The sequence below is a fragment of the Solenopsis invicta genome, chromosome 1 (genome assembly GCF_016802725.1).
Source record: "Solenopsis invicta isolate M01_SB chromosome 1, UNIL_Sinv_3.0, whole genome shotgun sequence".
Classification (NCBI taxonomy): domain Eukaryota; kingdom Metazoa; phylum Arthropoda; class Insecta; order Hymenoptera; family Formicidae; genus Solenopsis; species Solenopsis invicta.
Genome location: NC_052664.1, coordinates 30,232,580 through 30,258,843, shown reverse-complemented (window position 1 = coordinate 30,258,843; position 26,264 = coordinate 30,232,580). Strand labels below are relative to the sequence as shown.

The 26,264-nt window shown below is 37.4% G+C and overlaps 1 protein-coding gene across 1 annotated transcript in view; it reads left to right on the top strand.

Moving 5' to 3' along the window:
- The window catches only part of LOC105208087 (UPF0489 protein C5orf22 homolog), a 619,399-nt gene that overhangs the window by 327,174 nt on the left and 265,961 nt on the right, over window positions 1–26,264 (top strand). Inside the window, exon 4 of the mRNA XM_039448948.1 lies at window positions 22,184–22,310. Within this exon, the coding sequence (XP_039304882.1) occupies window positions 22,184–22,310 (127 nt within the window). The remainder of the gene's footprint in view (window positions 1–22,183; window positions 22,311–26,264) is intronic.

The following is a 26,264-nucleotide window of genomic DNA, read 5'->3' as shown; positions in this document are numbered from 1 at the left end:
ATCTCCGGTATTCATCTTACAGCTTCGCGGACATAAAAAAGACGTTCGCATAGGCTACATCGCGATGATCTCAACTTCATGTGATCCTCGGGCGTTCTTTTGACTTCTTGCTCTCAACGCAGCCGGTCGATCAGATCCATACAAATGCAATCACGACATTAAGCGAGGAGATGCGCCTACCATGCACTTCCGCACACTTGCTGGACCTACGTCTAACTGTGTATGCATTTTTGAGTCGCTATCCGGAGAGATCCGATACCTACCATATTAATGACACGACTGTAATACCCGCGGGTAGGTTTGTCGATGATCAGCGTCGCTGTAAATACGCGTGCAACTGCAATGTAAGTCCTCAAGCGATCAAATCCGGAACGGAGGTGTGCTCTCGTTCGCTTAAAAACTAATCGCATCGTAGCCTCGAAATTGAAATATCTACATTATATGTAACATAACGATTGCTAGAAATAGTATTCGTTGTATGTTCTAATATTATAAAAAATGCCGTAAGTGATAGGAAAACGAGACCGATGTGTAAATAATGCATCCTGTTTATGTATAAACCAGTTTAAAGGAACGTATTTGCCAGATATGACACTTCTAGTACTTCACTTCAAGCTGAAGCATATTAACCATTCCATTAAAAGGTCTTACATACCATTACCGAGCAACTAGGATGATCGTGCTTTAGAATGAACAAGATGGAAGGTGCAAGAATTAATGATTGCTGTGAAGATCGTGATGGAAGACGCAAGAATTAATGGTTGCAGTCATGGTTCTTGGGTTCGATGTTTTCATTACATCTCCCGACAGTGCAACGAATACGGATTTAGAAATAGTGAAACGCGACGGTCGCGACGGTTGCTATTTTTGCAGGCTATTTCCACGTGTGACCGTGTGAATATGATTGATACATGTTCGATGATCATTATGCCAGAATTATTGATCTACATTTCTGTATCATTAATACATCCTCGTTAACATTGTTGAAGCAATATCTAATTCAATAAAATATGATAATAAATAGCTTTTGATAAAAATATAAGGTTTTCTCTCAAACATTTTTACGTGTTTGTTTCAGTACATTTCGTAGGATTATTAATTTAAAGTAATTTTAATTGATTCAAGGAAAACTTTATAAATAAACTTGAGAAGCTACGTCACATTTTCCTTTCTCACTTAATGAGTTATCGCACCATCGTGAGCATATCGCGTATCGCACCGAAGCATCTGTGTATATTAATCGAAAGCTGATTAATCTCGACAGGTGTCGGTGCCGGAAGTGAACGTTTCTGTGATAAATATAGATTTGGCACATCATTTATTCGCCCCGATATCTTCTAGAATTTCTCCCGCTACGAAGTATATCGTGTAACGCGCAGCAATCTTTGCCAGGTAGATATTGAGAATTAATTCGGCCAATATGCACAAAGAATTGGAAATGTTCTCGATAGTGGTCGATACAGTTGTAAAAATAACGAAATTTGGAGAAGGCGAGAATATACTTTACGGGATGAGGTGTACGAGAGCGACGTGGTACAGAGCTTCGAGTATTCTCACGCTGTGGCAAAAGGTTGTGGGACAACGCGCGCATATGTGTATGTATATATTTATGAATGTGTGTACGTGTTCGCGACCGCGTGCGCGTCTCTGGTATGGAGCTATGCAACGGCTACAGGTACTGGACTCTCGAGAGTCGACTAATGAACACAAAACATGTCAACAGCCGTGGGAAGACGGTAGAGTGAGTACCGAGCTCCTCGTTCGGCCAGTGTTTACGCTCTATCGAGGAAGTCGATGTGGAAGCCAGGGAGCTCAGACCATTTACCAGACAGACCGTTCTACACGAATCCACTTCTGTTAATAATGCCGCAGTGGCCCATCAAGAGAAAATGCAGAAGAGGACAATGCGCACCATCCCTCTCTTCTTTAATTCTCGTTTTATCTAGTCATCGTTAAAAATCCGAAGACTGTGAAATAATACATATTTATTTTCGAGTACTATCCTCATACGTGTATTATTCTACATAAATGCATACAAGTATCTTTTTTTTACATTTAAAGAGCAAATTTTTTACAAATAGAGTATAAAAGAAATTCATATCGTGAAATTTCTTTTATGTTAAAATCCTATTACATCACGTTATTTAAATAAATTGTCTGTGCGCGCGCTTCGATAGGATTTTCGCAGGATTATCTTGGGATATTAGTGGAAAACAATATGTGCACTGGCAAAAACATGTTACAAAGTGTTTCCAATAATTAATCCACCTTGCAGCTAGAGACAAGATTCTCGCATGACGCTCGCTGAAATCCCTGCTGCGACATTTGCGCAACGGTTGATGCAGGAAACGTCTGCTAGTAATTCACAGCCCTTTGTCATGTCGCGCGTTATTGTTGGCTCGAGCCTCACCCGGCGACGAGAATCATTCGTGAGCAACCATCTCTAGCCGCGCCGGCCGTGGCTAGCTTTAACAGTGTGTTCACCTCGTGGTTTATTTGCCGATGTAATTGCCATCGGGCGCGCCATTCTCCACACCTGGTGGAGTGGCCCATACCTTTGGTAGTCGCGGTCGGCTCTCGCACATCGAAGCTTCTGCCTACGTGCATACGAGAGAGTACAGTACCGCGTATAGCGTACATAAGTATACACTCGAGTGGAGCCGTTGCGGTATCCGCTAAGCCGTGGAGACCCGTGTTCACGTTTCACGCGTGATCGTGCACGCGCAAATCCGAGGAACGATGGCGTACCGACTTGTAGCTCGTACGTTTGGTGGATGCCTCTATAGGCGAAATTATCGCGGATGTGCTAGATGTATGAGTTTAGCTTAATGGAGCATGATAAATTGTTGAATGGGATTGTAATGGCTATGTAAAATAACGTGAATACATATTTAGTTGCAAAATATGTTCAGAAATTTCTTTACATTTCTCAAAATAAAAAGTTTGCTTAAAGTGAGAAAATATCACGCTTTTGTTCTCTTAAGAGATTTGTAAATTTTACTTACGTTTAATTGATTTTATTTGATTAACTTTCAAATGGTCGATTTAAAACAAATGTGCGTTTTGTTTAAATTATATTGAAATTTAATTTATATTTATTATGCATTTTAATCATTTTTACGCCGTTATTAAGTAAATAAGAAAATTAATGATTTTAAAATAATGATTAATTCATCAATCAAGCTAATTATTGATCATTTAGATACGTTCGCAAACGTCCGTTACATTCAATCAATAGAAAGAAAATGCATTTCAAACACGTAAAAAAAATGAATATTTCACTTTATGTGCTTATGCTAATGTCTTACTCGCATATTTGACTATATATGTAGATACAGCCATTAAGAACGAATACATATAAAAGAAGTTCACAGAGTCACATGAAATTTCACTTTGCACATGGACGTATGAGAGCTTCCACATATACGAATGCTGTTGGCTTCCGGGTCATCGGTCGGAATACCCTGGACACAGGTGAAGAACTCTCTGAAGAACCCGACGTAAAAAGATTAGAGAATGCGACGAAAGAGGTATGTGGGAAAACATGAACATAATGAGCAACCGGTGACGTACGTCACCGTCCACTCCGTTGGAAGAACAATGGCACACTCGGCCTGTTCTAAGGAAACGATTTAAGCAACGACGGGGAAAGGGGGGGGGGATCACGCGGTAATCCCTCAGCTTCCGCATCCTTCGACTTCCAGTCTCTGTCTCCTCCCTACGGGGCTGCTCTTTGCCGCGCCGCTTATTCACATAAGCGTATTTACGCGATAAATTGTCCAATAATCCTTGAACTTTTTAATCTTGAGGAATTCCGCGAATACTTTCAGCTAACGAACTATGCGGAGAACGAAATTGCCCGGCTTTCTTGCGCTTTCATTGTCCACTGATGGTTTGGCTTGTGCGTCGGTTCTTGGCATTCTTTTGCCCATTTCTCGTCAACATATTATAGCTTAACGTTATTTGACAATATGTTGCGTTCGGGTAGCCAGTAATTACCAATAAAGTAATGTATTATACTTGGGTACATCCCACCATGTGCTTAATTTACACTTATTGGTATATATTTTATCTCTTGTTTAATTGCTTTTATTTTTTCACCGAGTATCGCTCACGAAGTACGGTATCTCATGTAAGATTATCTTTCTCCGATTTATTTTTTCGCAATCATTCGACAATGATTAAGTTCCAGTCAAAGGAGCAGAGCATTAATAGGTGGAAAACTTATTTCCGATTTGCCATCCACTAAATCATTCGTCTCTAATTAGATCTCTTGATAAGGTTATATAAGGTTTATCGAAAACGAGATAGCGCTAGATGTTTCTACAACGCTGACTATAAACTATGCGATCCGGTGAAACAGTAATCAAGTTAGACATTCCACAGTAAGTATATGCTTTTACCGACATTGAATATCAGCGAGGATGCTTCTGATCGTCTAGTTGAGCGGAGATTGAAGCAGAGAGCGATTCTCTACATTTCTACGAAGTACCGATAAATCCGGACGGGTTGAAACGATGAAACGACCGACAATCGTCAAGGGTGCTTCGTCCACGAACGGTTCTACTGATCCGAGAAGCTTCATTCAGCCTTCCTGATTATCCCCGCGGATCAAGATGACCCGGTGGTACTTGGAAGATCGTAACGATCACTTGCATCGTGCTCCCTGCGTCTGGATAGATGCAAGAATATCCGGTGAAAGGTAACTGATTGCTTTTGCCTCGCGGAAAGGCCCTAACAGGAAGAATCATCTGTCCTGCACGCCTATGAGGCCGAGTACCCTTAACGAGAAAATATGTACACTATAGTGTATCGTACAGCGAGATATAAATCCGTATATGTTAAATCCGTATATGTTCATTACTGAGAGGATCATCGATTTGGAGATTAAGCTTCATAATGTAACTATAAATTTACAGTAAGAACAAATCTCTATGTTGCTATTCACGGCTCTTGCTATCCTTCCATTATGTACCATCACAATTCACTACTAATTACTACCGTGGCAATTTAGAAGAAGTTTTATTTTGCGAACAATTGGCTTCCGTAATTGCGCAAATATAATCTCAAGAAATATCACATTATGCTGTCCAATTATTTTAAATTTGGTTAATAATAAATATTTGCCACGGTTTTCGTTCTTTAGAACAGAGATAGTTATGGTAATACCTCCGTACCTTCACATGCGGTCTTGAATTATACATGGCAACGTGTATGCAATCGCTCCAGGGCACGCAGATTTTTAAGTTAATGATATAAGTGCCGAAGGCACGCCCCGTTTACACGTGTGTACGATCCGTGCGAATGTGAACGAGACGTGGACCGCGGGCAATTATTTCAATTACATCGATCGCTTCGTGTGGCGAGGAATTACATGTGACATAATTTCTAATCCCCGTGTATTATATGTACGTGTGTCAAATGACACGAGATCGTTCTTCGTTATTATTGGGAAATTTAAGAAGTTTCATATCCACTATGCCATCGGCATTCGTTAACATACATTATTGCGACATGACTCGAGTAAAAAGTCGGACGGATATTCGACTTTATTGATCGTTATTCAGAGCTTAAATAGATTATAGATTTATAACGTCCTTCACCAGATCACGCAATCATTTATATTGTACTTTGTGGTTCGCGAATTTGATCGTTGCAAACGTTGAATGTCATATTTTTCAGACTGAATTTTATTCTATTCAAAATTAAACTAGTTCTTTTGGAAAAGAAAAGATGATATGTCGTTGTTAATTTTTTATATTAATTCTTCACAACCTTCGTACGTGTCCGTAATAAACAATCCCGTACAGTCTGTTCTCAACTAGTTTTGTGAATCTCCATTTTTTTACATGTTTGCTGTGAAAAATTAGTTGCCGATTAGACTTGAAGAGCGGAATATTTTTTCCTGTAAGTACAATAATCGAATAACCGTTATTGAGCTTCCATGAAAAGCTTTGAGCTCGTTGAGCTTTTCTAAAGATTAATTTCAAAGTAAATATACAATGTTGATTCGTCGAACGATTCTGATGTCAGGACAATGGGAACGAATGGCCGATTCGCTAAAGGCTGCCACGGTCCTAACAACATAGTAGGACCTCTGGTGCCTTGCTCTGATGCGAAAACGTCATTAACAGCATTTAAATGCGTAGAACGCCTCGGGCATGCCATCGCCTAACGAGCGAGCGAAAGAGTTACGACTGGCTGCCACTGCTCTGTTTACGTTTACGATATCACGACAGCGTTTACGGGCAGAGGAAATGTTCGCTATTAGCGCAGGATTACCCGTTCGTATGGCAGCGACACGCTAATCCCTATGATTTCTGCCTCCTCTTCCGCCCTCTCTCACTCACTTATATGATATCCTCCTTGTGTCTCTTCCTTCCACCTTCGTACCGGTTGTTCGCCTCAAGGCCGAACTTTTCTCCTCACTCGATGTCGGCATGCTTTCTGAAAGTTTTTTTCCCTTTCGCTCTCTCGCTCCCTCTCTCTGCCTATCTATCTCCTTTTCTCTTTCTATTTCCTCTTTCTCGGTCTCTCTTTCCCTTCTCCTCCTTCTTTCTCGACCCCGACAGCGTCAGGAATATTTCCTTCTCCTGCACGGCTGTGTTCTTCCAGGTATCTCGCACATCCACCACGTGATTACCGTAATTTTCTCGGCACTACGTCATGTTGCTCTGTCTTTCCTCCTTTTCGATCCTTTCGAGGCGCGGACTTGCGGAAGAGAAATTCGCAAAGAATTTGTGTCTTGCGATAACGTTTTTCGGAAGAGATCGCTCAATTGTAATTACAGTTTCGTTCTCCAAAGTTGATTGTTCAGTATTCCCGAATGATTTGAATGGTGAACACCAGTTAGCGGAATATAACAGAAAATGCTTCAAAATTACTTTATAACAAAACATTTTTTCTCTTGTAGCAAAATTTGAAAATATTTGATGTCGTTTAGAATTATATCGCAAAGTTCTATCAAGACTCACGCAAAGTTGCGTAGACGTCGAGTAATCGTTATCTACTTGTTCTCCTGAAAATGATTTTAGCAGAAAATTTTAGAAATATAACATCATGACTTTTGATACACTTTGTGAAATAAATCTCTTTGTACGAATGTGATACAAGCTAACTAGATATTTTTCCCGAATTTACGACTTGGTTGATGGCGAGGGGATTAATGTATCGTTAAAGGGAGATTTCTTTATGTCGACATTCGCATAATCGTGCCTTCTACATCGTACTTTTCAAACGAGAATCTAATTCCCAGCTGTCCCGCTCATTCCCGACGTCTTTCCATACGCTTGTTTCCATCTTTCCGACCCGAGGTCCCACGTTAGATGAGCAAGGCTACCTCGGCTTCCGCGGCTCGTAGCTTAAGTCGTGCACGTACGTGTGTCATTTGCGTGAGTCTCGCTCGTCGCAACGTGTGTTTTTCCACGTAATGCTCCGTGAAACGGGCAATCACGTTGCATTACCGCGGCCATTAAGCGGCCGCGCTGCGGGGCGATGCAGAAAACTACATATGCCCGACTCATACTCTGCCTCTCGTGCGGCCCGCGCAAAACGGTTGCTGCCGAGGGAGAAGAATCGAGGCGAAGAAGGAGATACAAGTAGCCATTATTAATTTGTGCGTCCGTTTCCTGTCGGGTACGCGCCCTTCTCTTTTTTGCCGACGAAGAAGAAACGATCGTCCACTTTCTCTCTCTCTTTTTCTCTTTGTCCTTTGCTTCCCTTTTCTTTCTCTCTTCAGCTCTTGACCTTTCGCTCTTACTCTCGGCCTCTTGTTTGCATAGATTACGGCGGGCGACGTCGTGGATTCCAGGCGCAATGGAGTGCCTCACTGTTGCTTCGCGCTTCCGCTGGCGTTCGTACGCTTCGTAAATCCCAACCCTCGCGCGCCGCGCCGTTTGCCGAGAGATATTCTCGCGGCTATGTGATCGCGTTCTCCCTCTTAATAGCGGATAGATAGTGCTCCGGGGACGGGAAAGACGGAAGGTGGCATAGAAAGAGACGTTGGAACATATCTAGAATCTAGTAGGAAACTAACGCGATTTATCCTGCAAAATGTCGGCTGCAAGAAGTTGTTACGCGGTTACAATTTTGCGATATACATCGACCTTTTTCTTATTATACATCGCTTTCGTTGTGATTAGTAGCACTTAGATCTCTTTGATGTGTACATCAGCTGCCGGTTCCATCAATCGAGGCGGGCCATTTGCCGCGTGCTTATTACTAAACGAGTGAATTATCTCTCGCAAGAGTTTAGACCAGGTATAATCTCCGCATAGCTGATGATACGTGCGATACATTGAGATAAAACCGATGTTAACGCGCCGCGAAACTTTATTACTCGAGATCTACTTCCATCGCATTCCGTAATGCGTTCTCTGTGATCACGATCGCTTTGGTAATCGGCTTGGTAATGTAATGAGTATCATTAAGCGACATTCACTTAATTCAATTATTATCGTACCGCTCTCCACACGCTCTCCCTTTCTGACTCTCTCTCCCTCTCTCTCCCTCTCTCTCTCTCTCTCTCTCTCTCTCTCTCTCTGGTACGTGCTCCGGTACGTACTCCGGTATAAATTCTGCAATCACGATTAGAGCCGCGGTCTGACTAATGCGCTGGGGAATTATTCTATTAGAGCGGAATCGCATTAGAGGCTTGCCGTCTTAGAAAAATTCTCGGCTTGAACGTACCTACGGCTAATAGGATGTCTATTAGGTGCACGAAGTGTGTTGCGACGTTTCAAGCACACAACGCGTCCATAATCAAGGCCACGCGGTAAGGAGACGATAATGCTTGCGGGGTTTTACACGCTCGATATTAATGCGTCCCTGATCAAACAGAGTGCATTATAATTTATACACTATTACTCTAAATATTGAACGTAATTAGCTTTAAAACGTTTTAAAAAGTTGACTCGTTTATCCTTTTACCTATACGTGTAAAACGACACGTAAAAGAATCCTTTTCGATAAAGGGCATTATATGAAAAAGAAAAACGCTACAATTGAATATTTAATTATACGTACGTTTAGATGTGACGCGAAGCGCTTTTCTTTTAAATTTGATCGATATTCGTAATGCTCGAAACTTGAGACTTTCATCCGTAGCGATAAATCGAGCGATTTCACAACGTTACATTGCGGCTACGATATCGATAAATTATCGCACGAATTTGTCATCCCTTCCTGGAGGACAATAATGATTGTGTAAATTTCTCTCGTTAAAAGCCAAGGAAGCGATAATTCTCGCGTGCAACGGTAATTCACGTTCGGCTAGGCAGCATAATACGTGCCGCACGACGTTCCAAGTAGACCTGGGCACGGCATCGACTTTGACATTAGCTCGGACCGTGGCAATATCGTTAAATAAATGCCCCAGGGATACCACAACCTTTGCTCCGCCCTGCTGGAATAGTTTTCAGAATGTGTCACCGCGCTGGATAGCTATGTTATTTCACGTTCCAGATCGAAACTACATTTTACGTGAACAGTTGCAACTGTATGGAATATTAACGTTATACTTATCGATATTGAACATAATCCGGTTTTTAATATCATTTTAATAATCTCTTTTTAGCTATTCTAAGTGATCTATTATATATATCCGCGGAGTCTCGAGTTTATTAAGCAAAGGTAACTTCCTCCCCCCCCCCTTTTTTTTCTTCAAGAATTCTCAATGCAGCAAAAACATGAGAAATATGAGAAAGAAGATAAAATCAGCTTACACAAGAGCTGCTTTACATAAAATAGAAAAAGGAAGCGCTGTCTCTTGTCTATATATTAAATTTCAAATATTCTAGTAATTGACTTAATAAACTTTAACTTGTTAAATATGCGCACATACACGAGACAGTTTTGTTTTTTGGATTCAATTCTGATTTCGCTAATTTCTTCTAATATTTTTATAATTTTTGTTTAAATAATCTCTGCCATTAGAATTTTCATATTTTCTTTTTTTTACTGGAAAAGTTCTATTATCAAACGAATGATAAAATTAAAAAAATAAATTGAAGTATTATATTAGAAGGCGATCGCAGAGATAAAATATTAACGCATTACGCATATGCAATTCTCATTTGACTGAGCAATATGCTATAGCGATCTGACTATGGCCATGCCTGACATCAGCTGTGACATTAGCATACTTCACGTTATTATCGTTGGATAAATGCCTCAGGTATATTAACCATATATCAACCTTCACTCCATCCATTTCGAATATTTTTAGACCGTGTCACAACTTTGACACACATCTCGTTTCTTTTATTTTTGCATACGCGATGTAGGGTTTAACTTTGCTGTCCGCAAATCGACCATTTCATTGAAATGAGCTTTTACATTTCGATCTATTACCAGCAAAACTGGAAATTGCGATTTTATGAATTTATTGAACATTCCGTTACATGCCCGTGAGCGATTTTTAAAGAGAAACCGAACTTGTTCGCTTTCTAAATCAATAAACGTTGGTTCACCCGTGGTACTTAATCACAATTTTTAATGAAAGACGTGAATAGTAGTTTATATTTTTCCACGCGATAGCTCAATATTACATACGCGAACTGTCGAAATCATACGGACGGCGTAAACGAGTGTTTATGCGTATTGCGACCGGTTCATTTCGGTACTTACGCCACGTCGAGGCAAAGCGAGAACACGTGTTTTCCGTCATCGAAATCATCATATATTGTCGTGAAATCACGCACCAGGAAGGCAAATGCTCGAGTGGTTCGAGATGCGAGTGGAAACACAGAGACCAAGGGAGTAGAGCCGCAACGTTGATCGTATTGCTGAACAGTCGCGTCGTAAAATGTGTGTTTTTATCACTCGATTAAAGCTGATTATCAAGTTGGCGCAGGTTTGCAATCGTTTTATCAATCGTTTTATATTGTAATGCAAACATTGTAGAGGCGAGCATATCGCCCTGTACCTGTATCTCGATTTTTCTGTAGGATGCCGCGGAATAAAATAGAAAACTGTACGCCCATAAAATTGTATTACAACTACGGATAATTACGTTTAATTATAAATAAAATTATGCTGCGTAAATGCAGTCGTACGTTTACGGTGCAGATAGTATCAATGAAATCGATGATAATCTATTTAAAAATTACTAATACGTACATGCGAATAAAATTTAATATGTGTAGTGTAATGTTACCATTTATACATAAGTTAATTATTTCATCTAATTACAGATAACACAAGAAATATTTTTGAGAAGAGAGACGCGATGGTAATTTAAACGAATCGAATTTAAACGAACAAGCAACTTTTCAATCTCCAAACATGTTTCGACAATTACATAACTATTCTGCATCGAGTATTGCATGAAACGAGACGCGGCAGGAGTTTGTTCTTAAATAATAATGATATTAACGATAGAGGGGCCGCAGTTGAAATAAATAAGTGCTTATCGCGGTGCAAAAATCTCGACGGCACGGCAGCTGCTGCTACCCGACGTCCTTCGTACCGGCCGAAATTATATCCCCGTTACGCATCCTTTGATCTCCGATCGACGAATACGAGAAGCAAGAAAAATGATTCCCTCTTAGCCTCGCATTATCATTAATCAGGTTACGGCGTAACGAACGCAACTTAAGGAGGTGGGAGGCAAATTATCTGCATTCGGTACGCGCGCGCGCGCGTGAGCGCGGGGCTCATCTCGACGATGCATCACGTACGATCATCTCGTACGGCCAATGATGCAACCTGAAATGATCGATTGTTCGTGGAAGATCGAGAGCTTGACATTTTGCTTTATGCATCTATCTCGGGGACCACCCGGTAGATACTCGAGGCGTGCGCGACTAATATAATCACCTTCGTACGTAGCAGAGAGATACGTACACCCTCATACTCTCTCTCTTCTCAGGGACACTTCGAGTACGGCAAGATCACGCGACATGTGTGTAACGGTGAGCCTCGCATCGATTCGTGGATCCGACGTGGATAAAGGAACGGAATAATATTAAGCTGAATATTTATTGCGACGCGCATAAACTGGCTCTATCGCTCGTAGATATTTATCGCTATTATATAATCCGCGGGCGATTATATTTCCAGATCATCAGGGTAGAACGAAAGTTAGCTCGACGTCGCGCGCGATTTTCATATACCGGTTGATATAAATGAATCCGATTCTTGTTCTGATAAACGGGCTTAACGGGTTCGAAATGAGCTCGGCGTATTCTCGAGCTGAGTTTATTGCCGGGATTATCGAGCAGCCTGTGACAGTGATGTGTCGTTTATACGTAACAATAACATAGACAAAGGAATCGTGTGTCGCCGAGAAATTGATACGGAAAGTTTTGCAACGATTTTGCGATATACGATCCTAAACTAGGCGTGATTTACGATGTAGAGCAGGCACGAAGGAGAGCATCTCTGCCCTTGCGTCGCGATTGCGATGCAACGATGAAATCCGTTGTGAGACGATAACAATTATTATTGTTTCGATTTAGTGATTGTGAACAATTTTATTTAACGTTCTATAATTATTCTATTAAACTCGCAATTTTTAATTAAAAATTTTTTTAAACTCGAATTTATTATTTTTTTTATTATTGTATACAATACAATAATAAAATTTCAGATAAATAAATTTCAACTTGTGCATTTGCGAAGTGTTACGAGAAAATATGATCTCATTCGATAAATGTCTCTCTCATATTTTATATTAAATAGGATTGTATTTTCTATTAAATATTATTCTTATAAATCTTCATAACACTCGTTTGAATGGAATGCATTTCGAGGAAAAAGATTTTAATTCTGTAACAGCAGGAAAACAGGTTTTAAACTACTATATATCATCACAAATGTGATTTGTTAATGCACATGTAATTGAAAAGCGTGATGATATCAATATCTCTCAGTTAACGACCCATTGATCGGAAAGAGAATCCGCACACGAAAAAGGCCTATAAATTAGTTTTAACCCTGTCGTCGAGCAATTTCACGCACTCGCGTGCTTAGATTAAGAGTCAGAATTCGCCGTTTCATTTTCGCCTACACGACTCATCACATGCGTGAAATCAGGGTGCGGCCATGGGTTCCCTCTGTTTTTCTATCAGCCTCGCATTGTCCTTCTTCCTCGCACATCACTGCCAATTTTGCACTTATTATTCGTTCCATCTCTCTCTTATCTCTTTTGATCCACGTCGCGTATCAAGTTTGCCTTTTTGCACTTTTACCCTCTTTTCTATCCATTTGGCAAATTGATTCGACAACACGTGCGTAAGCTAGACGGAGCACTCTAACAAAATGAAATAACAAGGTAAAAGGTGTAGAATTCGAAACAGATATTATAATCATTTGAAAGAAATTTAAAAAAAGTGAATCTATTTTTGTAAAAATTATGATAGAACATTTTGAGTACATATGTATTGCAAATGAGATACATCGATTTAAACAGATTATTTGATTAAAGCTGCTTCTGTCGTCCATAAAAAATTACATGATGCAAGTGAAAACACAATATTATTTTTAAAAAGATTTTGATTGAAACCAAATAATTTTCAGTTTCTTATTACAATACTGTTATTTTATTCCTCCGTGATCCCATGTTTTTTCGCCGCTTTTCTAATCCAACCGGGTCACTGGTGCCTGATAGTGTTTTTGAAAGGGCTTTTGAGCTTTAAAAAAATTTGAAAAAATTTTCGTACACTCTTTCAATATTTTAGAATATTACTTTATAGTTGTTTTACCCAAAACGTTTTTCACTTGTTGTGTTTGCGTCCGAATTCGAGGCAGAATAATTTAAAATTTAAAATTCGTCTGGGTCTTCAAATCCCTGGTTGGATTACGGAGGATTAATGATGTTATTTCTCTCATTGATTTATTATTATAGAGGTCGTATCTCTAACGAGTTCATCATTAGAAATCTGCGATTTAGCAATATATGGTTAACACTTTAATTTTTTTTCTATAATTGCACTGCAACGTATAGTCGAATTTTTAATCACGAAATTGTATGTGATTTAAAATTGCAAATACAATTGAAGCCTTACTTTACTGAAGAGATATCCCATTTTATTTGTGAAAATTTTTTTATGTTCTGAAATGAGTACCCGGGGCATCCCTTTGGTAAAGTAAAAGTTGAAATCGCACCTGTATGATGAAGGAGTATTTATTAAATATGTATAAAAAAATCAAGAAGTTTTATTTGTGAGTAATTTTTATATCGCTGTGTATAAACTGTTTCTTTTAAAAGTGGCTTTTGAAAATTTAATTTTACATTATTTTAAACCGATTTTGAATTACGTATAATTTTACATTTTATCCAACTGTTTTAAATTGCATGAAATTAAAAATTTGCGATGTGATATATACACGATTCAAGAAATCATATTTATGATACGTGATTATGATTTTGTGATTAAAATCACGCACAATTTAAAATTGTATACGCGGTAAAAATTGTGATGCAATACATCACTGCAATTCTTGAGAAAAATCGCAATAGCGATGCGTAATTTTGTAAATCGCACATCTTTATTTTTCATGCCGTACAACGCGTTACCTATGGGGCCGAAACGCCAAGGGCGTTTTATGTATGAAAAATTTTAGTACTTTTATTATTCAATTATTTGTTCTTGTTCTCCTAAATCAATTTTAGTAGTTTAATAGGTGTTAAAAATGTTAATGTATTTACCGTTTATTTATTAAGAAGGAGAGGGAGGAGAGAGGAAATTAGATTAAGACGTTCGAAAATCCTTGGGCGCGCAAATTTTGTAATCGCGCCTCTGCGTACAGAGACGTAAAATTGAATCGGCGGTCACGTGACCGAAATTCCCTAACCGCCGCGCAGTTTTACCGCTCGCGCCTAGTGCGTAGATACGCTTGTGTTCGCTGCGCGTTTTCGCGTTCTTTTTACCCGTCCCCGTGAATCCGCTCTCAAGCGAGTGTCTAGTGTATCGAATCTAACAACGGACAATCATCTCGAAGCGTCAATCAGTCCACGTGAGCGCGATTTGCGCGTTTCTCTGTATTCGGCCCGTCACGGCGTCGCCGCGTCGTCGTCGCGTCGCGTCGATTCAACATTCCTTCGCAGATCGGTTTCCCTTCAAAGATGGACCTGGCGCGTTGTTTATTTGACCGATCAGTGTTCCAATGTCATCGTCGACGTTCCACGTCTCGAGCGATCGGCGCGATGCGTTAATCGAGGTAGGTAACCTCTCTTGCATCGCGCGCTTATCGTCATGTTTCTTAAAGTCGCTCGCACTCTACAAATTCCGTCCGTCGCGTCGTCAGTCGAGAGCGCATTTCGCACAGCAAGTCGGACGAGTGACTTAAAATAGAAAGACAATAAATATTCTATTTTTTTTTTATTTTGATAAGTAGCTAAAAATTTTTTTAAATATTAAAAACAGGAAGCTAGTAATTTAAACGCGGCAGAGAATTTTTATAACATGTTTTTATAAACTACATAAGAAATCTATTTTTTGTTGCAAAGCTTCCATAAACAAATGTATCGAACCAAATTTAGAAACAGAAAGTTAATAATTAAAATAATTAAATTTCAATGTGACAGGAAATTTTACAATCATTTCTAGGAAACCATGCAGGCGTTAAAAATTCTATTATTGATAAAAACTTCTATAAACAAATGTATCAAAGAAACAGAAAGTTAATAATTTAAATTCGTGATAAGGAATTTTTATAATTATTTCTATAGATTACACAAGCGTTAAAAATTCCATTATTGTTAAAGTTTCTATAAAAAATATATCGAGTCAAAAAACAGAAACAGAAAGTGAGTAATTTAAACGTGACAGGGAATTATTTCTAGAAACTGTATAGGCGATAAAAATTTTTTTATTGTTACAGAGCCTCTTTAAAAAATACATTGAACCTAAAATAGAAACAGAAAGTTAATAATTTTAATGTGATAGGAAATGTTACAATTATTTCTAAAAACTGTACAGGCGATAAAAATTCTATTATTATTACGAAGCATTTATAAAAAAAATTTATTGAGCCAAATTAGAAACAGAAAGTGAGTAATGTAAACGTAATAGAAAATTATACAATCATTTCCAGAAACTACGCAGGCGATAAAAATTCCGTTACAGTTACAAAACTTCTATGAAAAATGTATTAAACGATATAATGAACAGTAACAATATAATTATCTGTAGGCATATCCTATTTCTTGCAGTCGATTTCCGCCGATTTTACGCATGAATGATTTACACGATATCGTAATTAAACGACGAGTAACATATTACCTATGACGATATTCCACGAGACTTCTTAATTCGATTAAGATACTCGTCTTGTGATTTATATGATTCCGATATCAACTTCCTGACATTGGCAGATTTATCGTGTCCTGGTTGCATAATTTTAATCCTCTCGTATTGGTGGCATGACACAAACGAATAGTATGACACAAACGAATAGTACCCGGATTTCTACATTCAAATCGTATATACGATCGTACATAAATAGCAGCTACAATCTGCTACGTAACTAATTGACAAGTTTAATGCTCCGGATAATACATAGGTTTTGTCGAATATTGTCGCAAAGAATCCAATCGTACAACGTTGTTAATATTTATACGCTACTATTGTGCTGTGTTTTCTTTCGTGTCTTGCGTTTTTAAATACTTTTCTTTTGAAAATAATTTAGTTGCATGCGAATATATACTAAGAAAAAAAGTTGTTAAATTGACTAAATTTTTCAACTTTATTAAATTGCTATAGCTCAAGTCATTCATGTATTTAACTCGAATACATAAAATATTTTAATTTAAATATTTATATATTCACTGAAAAAATTAACAACTTTTTATTAGTTAAAAAAAATAGTTTTGATATATGTCTGATACATCGTATTTTCATACGATTTAAATGCGAATGTGTTTACACCATAAATACAAATGATTACAGTATGCACTTTATTTTATTATTGTTTTATAGTAAGACATGACTAACTGGATTACGTCATTCGCGTCTGTTTCTCGTTGATTAAAAACTGTCGATAATTAAGAATCTCTCAGATTTACTTTTTTCTACCTTTAAGTTTTTTGAATCTGTTTATTATTGTTGCTTTTGTTAATTATCCAAGATATTTAAAAATAGATATACAAGATACACAAAAATTTTGTTTTCTATTTTTAAAATAAAAATCTTTAATTACTTATCATTTTGCTTATGAACAAGAACTGGGAGACGAAGTTTATTGAAAGTCTGAAATACCTCGCATGTTTTGTTAAGAGTTAATCTAATTATCGATTCTTCGATGGCACGTGGCCTAGCGAGCATGACGCTTCGTTGATGATAGAATTATTTTTTGTGGCATTACCATAAGAAATACGATTCTAATCATGCTAACCGCCACTACGCATAAAAGTCTCCTGGAATAGCTGTCTCGTTAAATGCGCATAATTATTGTGTAAACGATCTAACCGTCTAAATGCATTGAAAATATAGTTTCTTCAGAATTTCTAGATGCTTCTGTAAACACGTGCAAGATTTCTTTCAAGAGACGCAGAAAATTTGTGTTATAATGCCATTGTAAGCGAATTCCTATACAAAAAAAATGTGTGTTGTATTTAGAGAAAAATATACATAGAGGTTATATGAAATTATATTTTTTTATTTAATCACATTACAGGTTTAATATTTTTGTGTTAAATCATGTAACATAAGCAATTAATAGTACAGATTTATCAATTTTTAACAAGGTTCTTTTTCTTATACTTGCAAATGAATAAGAGGCATCCTGCAGTTTCTATTTGCCGTATATTTTACGTATATGCTGCCTTTTATTCGTTTTATTATTTATGATTTGTATTGCAAAATCTTCTTGGCGCATACCCGAACGTTACTTTCGAAATTCGCGAAGCGTAAAGAATCCGGGGAAGGCTACGGAAACAAGGTGGCTCAACGACATCGTAGGCGTTTCGCGATTTTCTGACAATAAACGGCACTTTAATGACGCGGCTCGTGAAGAGCTGATTCGTGGAAAGTATAATATTTAACGATTGTTTCGCGGTAAAGACGTACTGAATCATATTATGTACTTTCAGTAATCGACGAGGTCAAATCTCGTTTGGACGATTCTTAAGTAATTTTGTTAAAAACTGAAATTTAATAGGTTCAAAAAATCAAAAACCAATTTAAACTTTAATGCAACATCGAACATTTATTTATCTACATTGAGAGAAAAAATTTTTTAATGAAAAAAAAATACTTTTTTTTTATTAAAACTATATATTTTGCAAGCATTTATTTGTTCTGTTTAAATAGAAATACTTTCAAGTAAATAGACAAATTTGCTTAAGTACATAATTTTGTATTTTTATATTTTTACAATTTAAATTATGATTTTACAAATAAATTAATATTAATATTATTATTAATTTTATTTACATTATTAATACATTATTAAACTTACATTGTTTTCTTAGATTAAAAAATCCGATCATCTTAAGCGTCATAAGTATTTTTTAAAACTGAAAGAAAAATACTTGATTAAAAATTATTTCTTCTGTTATTTAAGTAAATATTTCAATTAAGAAATTTCTAATCTCACTGCAAGTAAATAAGCTATTAAAATCCAGTAAATATAATAATTTTTTATGTTAAGTAAAATTTTTTTGTTTTAAGATATTTTTTCTTAATTTATTTATTACAAGTTTTGTGAATTTTAGCTAGCTAGCAAACATCTTCAAATTATCTTTGAATTTTATATCTCTTTAAATTTTAGTCTTTTTCTCCGCCCCTCTTTCTCTGTCTCTTGTTCTCTCTCTGTTTTATATCAATAATGCAATGTGCTCACGAGATAATTACATATTGTGTTAAAAAATAAGAGTTTGTTAATTCTTGTTGTCAGCATTAAATTTTTCCTTTCGATATCACGAAAGCGTAAGTTGAAAGAATATTTGCACGCGCTGTTGCGCCTGTCCGACCAAGCATGTGGGCGATTCATTCGGTGATCGACGGGTTTATGGATTACAGACATGATGTCTATGTAGAATTGCCAACTGTCCGGTTTTGACCCGGATTGTCAGGTATTCAAAAGTCTTGTTCGATATCTGGTTTGCAAGTCAAACTGGACATTGTATGTCCGATTTTTAAGTATATCCAATTAATCAAATAAAATTTATATTTTTTATGAAAGAAAATATTAGTAGAAAATATTATAAGTAGAGTTTGGCTTTTAATGACGTTTCACCATTCATCAAAAGTCTACTAACGATCGAACTCCTCAAGAAATAGTGTCATTTAAGCTACGGTCTATTTGTCGCTACAAATTCTTCGAATTTGATTGACCAATCGGAACAAAGAATTTTATAAGTTGACCAATCAAAAAATATTTCTTGTTGCGTTACGTATAAAACACAATTTAATTTTGTTATATTGCTATTTAAAATACATTTTATATAGCGCTACTATTTCTCTTCGATTTCAACAGTTAGATTTGATTACAAAAGAGAAAATGTCTGGTAATGTAGACTTTTGGATTTGGCAACCTATGTCTATACCGACTGCATAAGCAATCAGTCGCGACCTACTCAAACTAAATTGCTAATTATGCAGAATCGCACTATCAATAGTACGCGGTAGTACGTGAATTTTCTGATGCGGTTTCAGGACCGATAGATTAATTTCCTCAATTTATTTCTGCAACAAACATGATTTATGCAAATCGATTTAAATTATATTTACAACGTTAATGAATGTTGCCCGGTATAAATATATAAAGCGTTGTTGTGCTAAAATGTGTCCGAATATTATTATCAACAAGTTGTTTTTATTATTTCGCATATATTAATATTAATTAAATAATATTTATATATTTGTCCGTATGTACCTATATTGATTTAAAATTATTAAAGTAATTTAATAATTATTAAAGTAAATATTTTCTTAATGCGCGGAAAGCCTTAAGGAGAAAACGAAATAAATATCGTAAAATTGAAATTAGAAATGATAACCCGTGTCTATCTCTCGAGTAGTTTTTTTTCAATAATTTTCTATCGAGTACGTAACTATATAACAAGAAATAAAAATGTATCATTAAAATTTTATGTATTAAGAAGCTAATATTTCTTATAATTATTACGACAGGACTATAAATTTTTACGACTTTCCTACTTTTTTTTTCCTAATCGTCTCTGTTTTATGGTTTAAGAAAACTTGCTCTCTATTCTAAGCTCGAGCTCTTTAAGTGGAATCACTTGAGTTTCCTCTAAGAAATCTTATAAAAAACCGAATATACGATAACACACTGAAATGGATGATCATATTATAGCAATCTCCGGAGTCTTCCGATTACCCGCATCCGATTATTAATTCGCATGAGCTCTATTAGAAATAGCAATAGAAATCTTTTATGAATGAACGAGAAGCGAGTGTATTAGTTAATTCGCGCGAATCCACGCTTTCCGTATAATACCCGGCGAGGCACTCTGGGGGCTGTTTCTTACGACGAGCTCCTTCGCGTAAGGGAATCTCCGCGATGCTCCTTTTGCCGAGCCTCCGATGGTCTCCGGGTACACGAAGCCATTAATATTATTACTGAGCGAGAGCGTGTGGGTATCATTATCGCGGACGATGGAAAAAAACGACGATCGAAAGGGACGCCGAGAAACAAGAAAGCGAAGGAAGAAAGGGGGATGGAGGGAAAGAGAGGAGGACAGCCAGAAAGAGGCAGCAGAGAAGGTGGTGGTGGTGGTGGTGGTGATGGCGGTGGTATCCTCAAGTAAGAGCACCTTTATACACTCGACTTGAGAAGGCTCCTCGATTACGCGGGCATTCGAAATTTTCGGGGTTCTTCCGACACCGCCGGGAATCACCCTCGAAATTGATGTTGCCCGGCCACGCAATCTCGGGCCGTTCAGACTGCTCGATTTTTCTCGCCTCTGCCTCGCGTATCTCTCTTTCTCCCTAACCATCTAGAGACAAGGAAGAAACATATTTATTATACTCGCCGTGACCCAGGAACAGAGGCACGGGATCCACGCGTTCGTCGCGCCGCGAGTACATGACGAGGAAAGTGGTATACCGCGTAAAGATTAATATCCTGCAAAAGAGAGGCGAGAAGAAAAATATCGGCCCCCGCGAGGTTTGGTGATTTATCGCGTTGTAGCCCGCTTACTTGGAATGCTCACGGAATAAATTCGCCACTCGTGTAATTATTGAGAGACAAATAAGCCGCGTCAATCAATTAGCAGATCGACTTTTCAAAATATGCGCTGCATATTACTCGCGAATGTATGTAAATATTAAATAATATGATCTCAATTAAATTATGAAAATCTTATTTCCGTTTTTGTTAAATAACTTTGCTTGAAAAATATTGCAAATACGATCAATATAATTTTCATCATGCACACTGAAAAAAAAGTTTTTTTATGTTTAAGTAAATATATTTATTTTAACATTTTCTTGATTTAAATTAGCTAGTATATAAAATAATTTGAAACTTTGAAAGTACTTTTTTTAATCAAGGAAATGATGTTAAAATAATTATATTTACTTGAACATAAAATATTTTTTTCAGTGTAATACTTATTTTTCTTTCAATTATCTAAAAGCGATTGAGCTTTTGGATAATAAATGCTATACGTTTTCCTTTTTTTCCCCTCAGTCTCTCTCTCGATATTCGTCATCGGAGATTTTCAAGAATTCCCTCATGTACCGCGCAGCAATGTAATTAAGCCGAGATAATGTGGTTTACGATACACTAAGCACACGTACGGTTATATGTTGCGATTAAATCTCGATATTACGATAACAGCTATGATAACCGATATTGATCCAAACGTTGGGATCATGGACCCTGATATTATTTTTTCTCTAAAGTCCGTTATAAAAGAATAAAATATGAAAACATTTCTTTATAATAATTAAAAAAAATAATTAAAAAAAATAATTGGAAGCAAGAGGGCTGATGAGAGTCAAGTGCAGGGTTTTAGTACGTAGTATAAATTAAATTATCAAGATTTATCTAAAATATATTGATATATAATATTTATATATATTTGTCATAATTATAATAATGTTAACTTTCAAAAAAATAAATATATTATTAATAAGACAATTTTATATATTTTACGCATTCTTGAAAGATAAATGTATATTTTACTGGAGACTGTGATTAATTATGTCTTTTATCAAATTTAAATTTATCAAACGAAACAGATTATTACAATGATATTTATTCTTTGCAGATTAACTTGTACCGAACCGTACTTCCTTAGCGAAGGTTTATATGCGACACCAGAAGAACTTGAAAATACTCGTGAGGTCACTCTGCATGTGATAACCATCGGAGCGTTCATCGAAGATTCGACGAAGGTGAGTACTTAAATTGGATAAATTAATTTCTTTACGAAACGATTGATTAGCCACAAATAGCTGCTGATTTTTTTCGCGCAGTTTATTTTACCTCTTTATTGTTTGTCTATGTGATAAATGCTTTATAAATTATACGATTACCGAAAAATTATGAATCCTTTTGATTCAAATAGGATTTTACTTAATAAGATTTTCATTAAAATTATTTTTTGATAGAGAGGCTAACGATAATATTTCCAAGCACATGAGTTGAGTTTATTCTTAAGATGTTTGTGAATGTAAAAGACATCAAGACTCAAATCCAGTACTTAATGAATGTAAAATCGTGTTTTTAACCCAATAGAATTTGTACGATTACTAATATTATACAACCATCTACACGTTTTCTACTTTTTCTTCGATTCGCATAAGATCATGTGCTTGGAAATCCTTAAAACTCCTTGTCTCGACTAATCGAATAGCTTCATGTCGGACTTTCTTCAGGCGCGGCTCAATAAGCGGCAAATAAGCGAGTAAATAAAAATACGACTAATTACAAAGTGCACGCGGATGCGTGCATCCAAGTCCATCCATCGACCTTTCTTATCTGACGTGAGCGCCGATTAAAATTACGTATAGCGCTATGCAGGCCCATGTCGGTCTCGCACAGCACAGCGCTAGGGCTATCTCGCGGCTTTCTCCTCGGATCGCTAATTAAATGCAACGGCTAATTAGATAACTGATAAAAGGTTATGGCGAGCGGCACGATGTACTTTTGGTCTCTCTCTCTCTCTCTCTCTCTCTCTCTCTCTCTCGTCCGCGCGCGTGTTCTCTTTCACCACATCCGCGCGCCACGTCCTTTTGCCCCTCTCCTTGCAATCCGCCGAGTTCGTTCCGCTGAAATCTGAAACTCAGCTTGAATTCCACGGTCGATGAGGTCTCCGTGACCTTGAGACTTTGGAGGTTTCTCTCGGAATATTTTTGTGCGAAAGATATGACTACGTGGGCACACAGAGCGAGCGCGATTGGACTCTCTCCATTTAAAGTGGTGTCTTGCTTAATAGCCAGACGTCTATTCAAATAGACATCCGATTCTCTATGGATAAACAGTGTTATATAAGTGTATTGTAGCGTAACGTGAGAGTAATAGAAAGTAGCCAAAAATACAACGCGTATACCTCGCACGCTGGCCATGCCGCTTAGACACGACGGCGAAGAATGATTTATAACGATAATACATTTTATTTTGGTTTGCCGGGGTCGTTATTACGTTGCGGCGTGCGTTTGGGCACCTGAAACACTGATAATCGAGACAGACTTCCTCGAGAAAGTGTTCCCTCGCTGTTTATTCTGTCGCGATAACGAGTCTTGGAAACTGGTTCGCTCGCATTCAACCTCGTATGCCTCATTACTTGGCCGAAGGGCTTGGTATTTTATTTACGCGTTTATACCCAGGTACAGTTATTATAATTGCTTGTCGCCCTTGCGTGATTTATGAGGGCCCGGCTAAACACTCGCTCTTGAACGGTTACATCCTGCTCCTAATAGCTACCGTGCCGCCTTGTACATCGGCCGTTGCGCGACACTCCCAATAAACGCGGCGCAAAATCCGCGTGTGTCTGTTGCTCTTATAAATTTTGCAATATATCCTTAATGTCTAAAAAGTGGGATTTCGTTACGTAACTTTGCAGCGCTTAATTTACATAAGCCGGATGAACTAGCTGAAGATTAAGCTAACGCGTATATAATATTAAATATCTTGCAAACCGCGTCGAAATATTTAACTTCTTTTTCACTCAACGTTTGCAGTTTGCGCCTCTTCTGCGTGGAGCATCAATATTCAATGCTATTGGCATACCCGTTTACGAGGTGTGAGAAGTTATATGCCTCTTCGATTCTTCTCGTATTTCTCGGCGGTTTAAGCGCAATTAGCGCATTTCTGCGAGCTTTACCGAGAAGTATGTAGGAAGTAGTAGCGAATAAAGAAAATACAAGTCGCATGGCAGAGGAGAGTCAACTTCGGCGGACCCGCGCGGTGGCCTTCCGGGTACATTGAATAATGCATACCGCATCTGGGGGCAACATTATTGCGCGGCTATGGGGGACACAATACGGAAGAAACTACCAATTGACATGTCGACAGTTTTACGGGCCAACGACTTTCATGCATCATATATTTCGAAATTGAAGAAAGCTACATGCGGGACAACTCACGACACGCTGTTGCAATTCTCGTTATGCAGTATTTCAATTAAATCGACCGTTTTCGATTTAAATAATGCAAATTTGAGAAATTAAAATCGCTTTGTTGGATATAAAAAAAAGATCCGTTTTTAAATGGAAAATGTCTCTCGTATGATATTCAAATGATTTTATAGATTTTATACTCGTCATAAAAATTTTCTTTTTTTTTTATATATAAAAACTTGATGTATTCGAAATATTCATGTTTTAGAAGTAATGAAACTTCTTACTTAAATTATTTTTAAAATTGTATAAGACAGCATGGGATAGTGACTAGTATCGTGCTATAATAAAATGCACGTGCGTGATGTTAATGTTCTTACGAGCAATTTAAAAGAGATTTTTCCAAGAAAATGTTACTAAATCTATGTTTTACTGCGTTCGGGTGCGAGTAACTGTCCATTTTTATAAACGATCTATTCCAACCGTGTTACACGCACACTCCTCTCGGTCGCGAAAGATGGTCGGTCAACTCCTAAGCACAGCAGCGAGCATAAATTATTCAGGCGATGTAGCAAAAGCGATTAATTTTATTGGTCGACGTCCCGGATACGGCTCGTCTGTACCCGTCACCGTTGCTTTGTTGCAACGTCCTATCCTATGCCCCGTGTTTCTCGATCATGTGCCAGCCAGACTAACACCTTATTAACGGCGGTGGTTGCGCGAATGCCGGCCGCAGGATAGTTGCGCAAAGTTATTCGCGCGCGCGCTTTCAGTGCCGACCGGCTAATATTATCTTACATGTTGAAAATTAATCCGCGAGTTCTGTGCGACGTGAAATTTATCATCAACCAACTCGGAACAAGCGACAATTTAAGTGCTCTCTTTATGGACGATACCAGAATTAACATTTCGTTACGGTTTGATCATGAGCGCGACGACATGGTTCGGTCGCGCGATTTCGAAAGAATAAATAGAAGGGAATTTATTTATAATATCTAGGAAAAATTCTTAAATTGGTTTTAACAACATTAACATCGCGGATTAACATCGCATTTTATTATAGTATGATACTAGGTACTATCTCTTTCTCTCTCACATAAATTAAAAAATAATTTAAGTAAGAAGTTTTATTACTGTTAAATTATATGAGTACATTAAATACATGAAGTTTTTATGAAAAAATGTTATACAGCATAAAAAAATATTTTAGATTTAAAACGCATTTTGTTATCCAATAGAATAATTTTAATTTTCAAATATATATACACATGTTGAACATATTATTGCTATTATTATGATTAATCGGTGGTGTGAAATTTCTCTTGGCCCGCTTTAATTTGCATTTCGTATCCTTTCAATCGACGTTTTATGCCACAAAATTGATCCACGACATTAATATTTACATTTTGCGTAGTCATTTACAAGTCAAAACAATTTAAAACAGTTACGCTAGTAGTTTCAGAAGGTTGCTTCGTAAACCTGTAGTTTTTTTATACCGAAGGTTTGGAAGATTTAAAAATGAAAGAATTATCCGATAACTTGCCTTTCATATTTAAACGGCCCACGTAGTTCAGCAACGTAGTTTAACAGTGAGAAACACATCTTTCGGGATTATATTACACAGAGAAATTGATAGCGCAGAAAATGCATCGACCGACCGTAGTTTTTATGTTTTTCATCCTGAAGACGTGGATGACGGCGACTCAACTTTCCCAATCCGGGTTTACCGTCAATTCTTTTCATTCCTAAAAAAAGAAAACAACGCTCGGTCAGCCACACCATAGATAG